The 5846-nt window shown below is 51.7% G+C and overlaps 1 protein-coding gene across 1 annotated transcript; it reads right to left on the bottom strand.

The window, feature by feature from the left end:
* Positions 1 to 1596: 1596 nt before the first annotated feature.
* On the bottom strand, positions 1597 to 5144 carry UBC (ubiquitin C). The gene is made up of 2 exons (XM_015810660.1): positions 5061 to 5144; positions 1597 to 3962 (listed from the first exon to the last, which is right to left on the bottom strand). The coding sequence occupies exon 2, from the start codon at positions 3955 to 3957 to the stop codon at positions 1672 to 1674; it is 2286 nt and encodes a 761-aa protein (XP_015666146.1). The 5' UTR covers positions 3958 to 3962; positions 5061 to 5144; the 3' UTR covers positions 1597 to 1671.
* Positions 5145 to 5846: the final 702 nt, after the last annotated feature.

Raw genomic sequence — 5846 nt, forward strand, 5'->3', positions numbered from 1 at the left:
AAGGAAGTGTGGGTTTGGCCAGCGGGGATTGTGGTTCCTCTCCAAGGAATCGGTCTGCACAACTCCCCTTGTATTGGTCAGGATAAGTTGTCAACGCTGCTAACATCGGATGTTTTTGCATTGACAACAGATGGAAATGTAGCCATCTTTTACCTTTAGGGCTAGCCCAGGGGTAGGCCACCTTGGCTCTTTTATGACTTGTGGACTTCAACTCCCAGAATTCCTGAGCCAAGCATGGCTCAGCTTGGAAACCTCTCCCTTTCCCCTCAGCGTGGCTGGCTCAGGAATTCTGGGAGTTGAAGTCCACCAGTCATAAAAGAGCAAAAGTTGCCTACCCCTGAGCTACCGGTCAGTCCTAGAGATCAACCCCGACTGCTCTTTAGAAGGCCAGATCCTGAAGTGTCCGAATGTAAATCCCCTGACCATCGGGATGCTGCAACCGTCATAAGTGTGAAAAACGGCCATCCGTCGCTTTCCTCAGTGCCCTGGTCGTTTTGAACGGTCACTAAATGAACTGTTATAAGTTAGAAGCTCTACCTGCAGTGATGTGTATATATTTATCTCAGCTAAAGGACTCTGTGTGGATAAAGCACAGCGAGGCAACTTGTTTACACGCCACAACTTGTTTACCTTTGCCGAACAGTGTTGCCGTTTCCCTGAAATCCGCCAGTGGTAACACAACGGCCTGTACTGTCCACAAAGCAGTCTGTCCCCGAACACGATGCTAAAAGAGGCAGTGTGGTTTAACCCACGTGAAACACACGGCCTTTGAACTCTGGTGCTGGAGAAGAGTCCTGCGAGTCCCCTGGACTGCAAGGCGATCCAACCGGTCAGTCCTAGAGGAGATCAACCCTGACTGCTCTTTAGAAGGCCAGATCCTGACTTTGAAACTCAAGTACTTTGGCCACCTAATGAGGACTCACTGGAGAAGAGCCTAATGTTGGCAAAGATGGAGGGCAAGAGAAGAAGGGGACGACAGAGAATGAGGTGGCTGGATGGAGTCCCTGAAGCAGGAGGCGTGAGCTTAAATGGACTCCAGAAGATGCTAGAGGACAGGAAGGCCTGGAGGAACGTGGTCCATGGGGTCGTGATGGGTCGGACATGACTTCGCAACAAGTCCACGGATAAACCTCTCTCCATGGAACCGGTCCCTTGTGCCCAAAAGGTTGGGGACCTCTGATGCTAATCCATTATAGGAAATGCTGGAATATTCCCAAATGGGAAGATGACGAAAGCGAGTTTCTTTACCCTTAACTGAATTAAGTCACTCAAGCCCCCAGAATGAACATTGGTACCAGGTAGTCTTACCATTTCCTATCCTTTTTGTAATATGCTAGAAAATGTGTATCTTCAGACTCGGAGGCTGAAGCAAAGGCTTTCAGGCGTTATTTTTACTTTTGTGATTTCTGAGTCATTATTTACTTGCTTAGCATACGTGACTCAACGTACTTTGTTAAGCTTTGACAAAGCATCTTAAATCTAACCACCTTCCTTTTAAGTGTTTGCCTCATTTCCTAAATGAGCGTTTTCATTCCGCCCTCGTTGCTCCATTGTTTATACTTGTACACAACTTATTCAAATAATCCACAAAGACAATCGGGAATCCCAACAGCTTTATTGAAACAAAGTGCAGTGAAGTTTACTTCAAAGGTTGTAAGCGAAGCAGAAAGTTTAAAAACCACCCCTCAGACGCAGGACCAGGTGGAGAGTGGACTCCTTCTGGATGTTGTAGTCGGAGAGTGTGCGGCCATCTTCCAGCTGTTTGCCAGCAAAGATCAGCCTCTGCTGGTCGGGAGGAATGCCTTCCTTGTCCTGGATCTTGGCCTTGACGTTCTCAATGGTGTCACTGGGTTCCACCTCAAGAGTTATGGTTTTGCCAGTCAAGGTCTTCACAAAGATCTGCATCCCACCTCTCAGACGCAGGACCAGGTGGAGAGTGGACTCCTTCTGGATGTTGTAGTCGGAGAGTGTGCGGCCATCTTCCAGCTGTTTGCCAGCAAAGATCAGCCTCTGCTGGTCGGGAGGAATGCCTTCCTTGTCCTGGATCTTGGCCTTGACGTTCTCAATGGTGTCACTGGGTTCCACCTCCAGGGTGATGGTTTTCCCGGTCAAGGTCTTCACAAAGATCTGCATCCCACCTCTCAGACGCAGGACCAGGTGGAGAGTGGACTCCTTCTGGATGTTGTAGTCGGAGAGTGTGCGGCCATCTTCCAGCTGTTTGCCAGCAAAGATCAGCCTCTGTTGATCGGGAGGAATGCCTTCCTTGTCCTGGATCTTGGCCTTGACGTTCTCAATGGTGTCACTGGGTTCCACCTCCAGGGTGATGGTTTTCCCGGTCAAGGTCTTTACAAAGATCTGCATCCCACCCCTCAGACGCAGGACCAGGTGGAGGGTGGACTCCTTCTGGATGTTGTAGTCGGAGAGCGTGCGGCCATCTTCCAGCTGTTTGCCGGCAAAGATCAGCCTCTGCTGGTCAGGAGGAATGCCTTCCTTGTCCTGGATCTTGGCCTTGACATTCTCAATGGTGTCACTGGGTTCCACCTCCAGGGTGATGGTTTTCCCGGTCAAGGTCTTCACAAAGATCTGCATCCCACCTCTCAGACGCAGGACAAGATGGAGGGTGGACTCCTTCTGGATGTTGTAGTCGGAGAGTGTGCGGCCATCTTCCAGCTGTTTGCCAGCAAAGATCAGCCTCTGCTGGTCGGGAGGAATGCCTTCCTTGTCCTGGATCTTGGCCTTGACGTTCTCAATGGTGTCACTGGGCTCCACCTCCAAGGTGATGGTTTTCCCGGTCAAGGTCTTTACAAAGATCTGCATCCCACCCCTCAGACGCAGGACAAGATGGAGGGTGGACTCCTTCTGGATGTTGTAGTCGGAGAGGGTGCGGCCATCTTCCAGCTGTTTGCCGGCAAAGATCAGCCTCTGCTGGTCAGGAGGAATGCCTTCCTTGTCCTGGATCTTGGCCTTGACGTTTTCAATGGTGTCACTGGGCTCCACCTCTAGGGTGATGGTTTTCCCGGTCAAGGTCTTTACAAAGATCTGCATGCCGCCCCTCAGACGCAGGACAAGATGGAGGGTGGACTCCTTCTGGATGTTGTAGTCTGAGAGTGTGCGGCCATCTTCCAGCTGTTTGCCAGCAAAGATCAGCCTCTGCTGGTCGGGAGGAATGCCTTCCTTGTCCTGGATCTTGGCCTTGACATTCTCAATGGTGTCACTGGGTTCCACCTCAAGAGTTATGGTTTTGCCAGTCAAGGTCTTCACAAAGATCTGCATCCCACCTCTCAGACGCAGGACAAGATGGAGGGTGGACTCCTTCTGGATGTTGTAGTCGGAGAGTGTGCGGCCATCTTCCAGCTGTTTGCCGGCAAAGATCAGCCTCTGTTGATCGGGAGGAATGCCTTCCTTGTCCTGGATCTTGGCCTTGACGTTCTCAATGGTGTCACTGGGTTCCACCTCTAGGGTGATGGTTTTCCCGGTCAAGGTCTTCACAAAGATCTGCATCCCACCCCTCAGACGCAGGACAAGATGGAGGGTGGACTCCTTCTGGATGTTGTAGTCGGAGAGGGTGCGGCCATCTTCCAGCTGTTTGCCAGCAAAGATCAGCCTCTGCTGGTCGGGAGGAATGCCTTCCTTGTCCTGGATCTTGGCCTTGACATTCTCAATGGTGTCACTGGGCTCCACCTCCAGGGTGATGGTTTTCCCGGTCAAGGTCTTTACAAAGATCTGCATGCCGCCCCTCAGACGCAGGACAAGATGGAGGGTGGACTCCTTCTGGATGTTGTAATCTGAGAGAGTGCGGCCATCTTCCAGCTGTTTGCCAGCAAAGATCAGCCTCTGCTGGTCGGGAGGAATGCCTTCCTTGTCCTGGATCTTGGCCTTGACATTCTCAATGGTGTCGCTGGGCTCCACCTCTAGGGTGATGGTTTTCCCGGTCAAAGTCTTCACAAAGATCTGCATTTTCTCTGCAACGGGGAAGGAGGGAAACACACCACATCAATCCAGTTAGTAACTCTCAACTGTGTTTAAAGAGGTCATTTTCAATGTCACGGTGCAACGTCTTAACACTGATTTAAACCAGGCATCTCCATACTTGGAAACTTCTGGTTGGCTGAGGAATTCTGGGAATTCAATCCCACAAGTCTTAAAGTGGCCAAGTTTGGGAGACACCTGATTTAAACACAAGGAAAACTCCATGACAGGACCTCCATAGTTCTCTTCTTACTGTGCAATCCCCAGATTCACACTGCTGGAGCTGGACCACCGGCTAACCCCCATTAAACCAATAAAGAGTAATTTACCCAGCAGAAATGCAGTCTATCTATCCAGACTACATGTTCTTTCCTGGGAGGTCCTGAAAAGTAACCTCCACCTTCCAAGGATGGTCTCCTGGCTTCTCCAGCATGCCGCAGAGGCCACGACTAGATGACCTTCGGAACCCCCTCTCCCACCCTGCTTTTACGCCCAAGCGAGCCTTCCCGAGGTGCATTGGCTTTCATTCCCTATCAATCCCCCCCCCTAAAAAAAAAATCTGGCAAGGTCCGAAGGGAGAAGACCTGCACGGCCCCCGACCTCCTTTACCAGCCTCCGTCGCTTCTCGGGCCGAGAATGAAAGAGCAAAGCGGAGAGAAAGCGCGCGTGCGCACTGGAGGCCTTGGGTCGGGGGCGGAGCTAAGGGCGCGCGACGTCAGAATGGAGACGTCACAGGCGTGTGGGCGGGGACTCGCTGATTCTCCCTGTCCAGCTTCCGGGGCGGCCATTTTGGGTCGCGGCTGACTTAAGAGCCGTTGAGGCCTTCCTCCTCCCCTCCCTTCTCTCCGTTTTAATTAAAAAAAAAATAGCCTTTTTACCCCCCTCGGCCGACGCCGCCACGGAGGGGCGACCTGTCAAAACCCGCGCGTCCCGTCTACGCAGTTTCCTTCCCCCTCAGAAGCGAGGCTCCCCACCCCCAACTTCAAAATAAGGCTCATTCAAGGAAAGCCACCCCTCCCCTCAGACTAAAATTAACAGAAAACATAAGAGAAATACCACTACAAGACATAAATTTAACAATAAAGGCTTACGGCGGAGCTCGAGTGGGCCCTAGCAGACAGCAACAAATTCAAACAAGCAAGAGGCGACTTAGGTCTAACTGCGCACCCGGCTGCGGCGGCCTTTTATATAGGCGTCGCACTTGGATCCCTCCGCCAAGCAGAAAGGGAGGGATTATTTTTCGTTCGGGCGCACGCGGCCTCCCGTTTAGCCAATAGGGCTGCGGGAAGTCAGAAGGGGCGTGAGCAGGGAGTGAGCCCCGCCTTCTGTGGAATGGGGCGGCGGAAGGATAAAAGGTTCGAAGCTCGGCGAAGAGAAAAATAAACGCCTGAGTGGCAGAGAGACTCGGTTGGAGTGAAAACCCGGGGTGGATTTCTTGGCTAAGACGGAATGGGCGGATAAGAGAGGAAGAAAGAGGGAAATAAAGAGTGAAGGCCAACTGCAGGATTCCTCCATGTTTCTCAACCTTGGCCACTTTAAGAGAAGGATGGACTTCAACTCCCAGAATTCCCCAGCCAACACGCTCCTGGAATAAACATTTGCAGGCTAGGGAATTCTGGGAATTGAAGTCCCACCCTTCTTAAAAATGGGGTTGAGGTTGAGAAACTGGCCTCATTTGGGGCAAAATGGCAGCCTCCCCACTCCCTTTCTCCAGCAAGGCCAGAGCTTTCCCCATAATAAGCCAAGTCTGCAAAAGGGGCTGCCCCACTCTACCCCCATTGCAACTTTCTGCTTAAATCTTCCTTGGAGGTGTCTGCCGCTATTGCATCAATCCAAGCCAAAAAAGGCGGCGGCGTTTCCCAACGCTTGGATTTTTG

This window comes from Protobothrops mucrosquamatus, unplaced genomic scaffold (assembly GCF_001527695.2).
Source record: "Protobothrops mucrosquamatus isolate PMUCROS unplaced genomic scaffold, P.Mucros_1.0 scaffold_39, whole genome shotgun sequence".
In the NCBI taxonomy this organism is placed as follows: Eukaryota; Metazoa; Chordata; class Lepidosauria; order Squamata; family Viperidae; genus Protobothrops; species Protobothrops mucrosquamatus.